General features: G+C 38.3%; 1 protein-coding gene across 1 annotated transcript in view; it reads left to right on the top strand.

The window, feature by feature from the left end:
• LOC109585321 (histone acetyltransferase KAT6B-like) overlaps positions 1-1068 on the top strand; it is a gene marked incomplete at its 3' end in the record, with an annotated part of 3428 nt that extends 2360 nt beyond the window's left edge. The window contains exon 2 of the mRNA XM_020001334.1: positions 520-1068. Within this exon, the coding sequence (XP_019856893.1) occupies positions 520-1068 (549 nt within the window). The remainder of the gene's footprint in view (positions 1-519) is intronic.
• Positions 1069-1070: the final 2 nt, after the last annotated feature.

The raw sequence follows: 1070 nt of genomic DNA, 5'->3' as shown, positions 1-1070 counted from the left end.
CCTAGGCAATGACCCCCAATGCTTAGGCCTGCAGCCACCTATGGTAAAAAGATTCACCAAAGTGTGGTATTATGACTTTTTCTTGCAGTTGCATGCTTAGGATAATGAAAGCTAATGATCCCAAACTTTAAATTAGTGCTATTACATTACAAGGCATGAGAATAAAGGATCATTTCCCCCTATAAAGGAATGGAGTTATCTGCATCTATGCCTCTTATGACGTCACGTTTAGCCACACCCACCGACAGGAAGTAAATTGAAAGGAAGCAAAAAGTGCATTTTTGAAGGCTCATATCTCAGTGAATAAATTTTTTTAGACAATAGGAGTTGGAACACATCATTATTATGGTCAGGCAATCATATTAAGACCATAAAATAAATACCCTAAAAAATCACTGCAGTTACACTTTAAGTATTACCCTGACTACAATAACTGTCAAACCATGAAAAATTAATTTGCAAATGAAGATTTTTATTCCACAAAATGTTAAATTAATGTTCTTTTCATTTCTGCTACAGGTAATGTCTAGTTCTCTTATTCCACTGGACCAGTATGACAGTCACACACGACTACCTCAAGAAATAGAGTTTGGCAGATACTCGATAGAAACTTGGTACTCTTCTCCTTACCCTCAAGAATACGCTACTCTACAAAAACTCTTCATTTGCGAGTTCTGTCTCCAATACGTTAAGTCCCGTACTTTACTTAAACGTCATCGGGCAAAGTGTCTTTGGTTTCATCCTCCGGCAAACGAGATTTATCGAAAAGGCGATATATCGATTTTCGAAGTCGACGGTCAAGTGGGTAAGATTTATTGCCAGAATTTGTGTCTACTGGCAAAGCTTTTCCTTGATCACAAGACACTGTATTATGACGTTGAGCCTTTTCTGTTTTACGTTTTGACGAAAAACGACTCGAAAGGCTGCCATTTTGTCGGTTACTTCTCAAAAGAGAAGTCCTGTCAGCAGAAGTACAACGTCTCCTGTATTATGACGATGCCTCAGTATCAACGGCAAGGATTTGGAAGGTTTCTTATTGATTTTAGTTACCTTCTCTCTCGGGTCGAGAA

Source organism: Amphimedon queenslandica, unplaced genomic scaffold, assembly GCF_000090795.2.
Source record: "Amphimedon queenslandica unplaced genomic scaffold, v1.1 AMPQUscaffold_13085, whole genome shotgun sequence".
Lineage (NCBI taxonomy): Eukaryota > Metazoa > Porifera > Demospongiae > Haplosclerida > Niphatidae > Amphimedon > Amphimedon queenslandica.
This window is presented reverse-complemented; position numbering and strand designations above follow the sequence as displayed.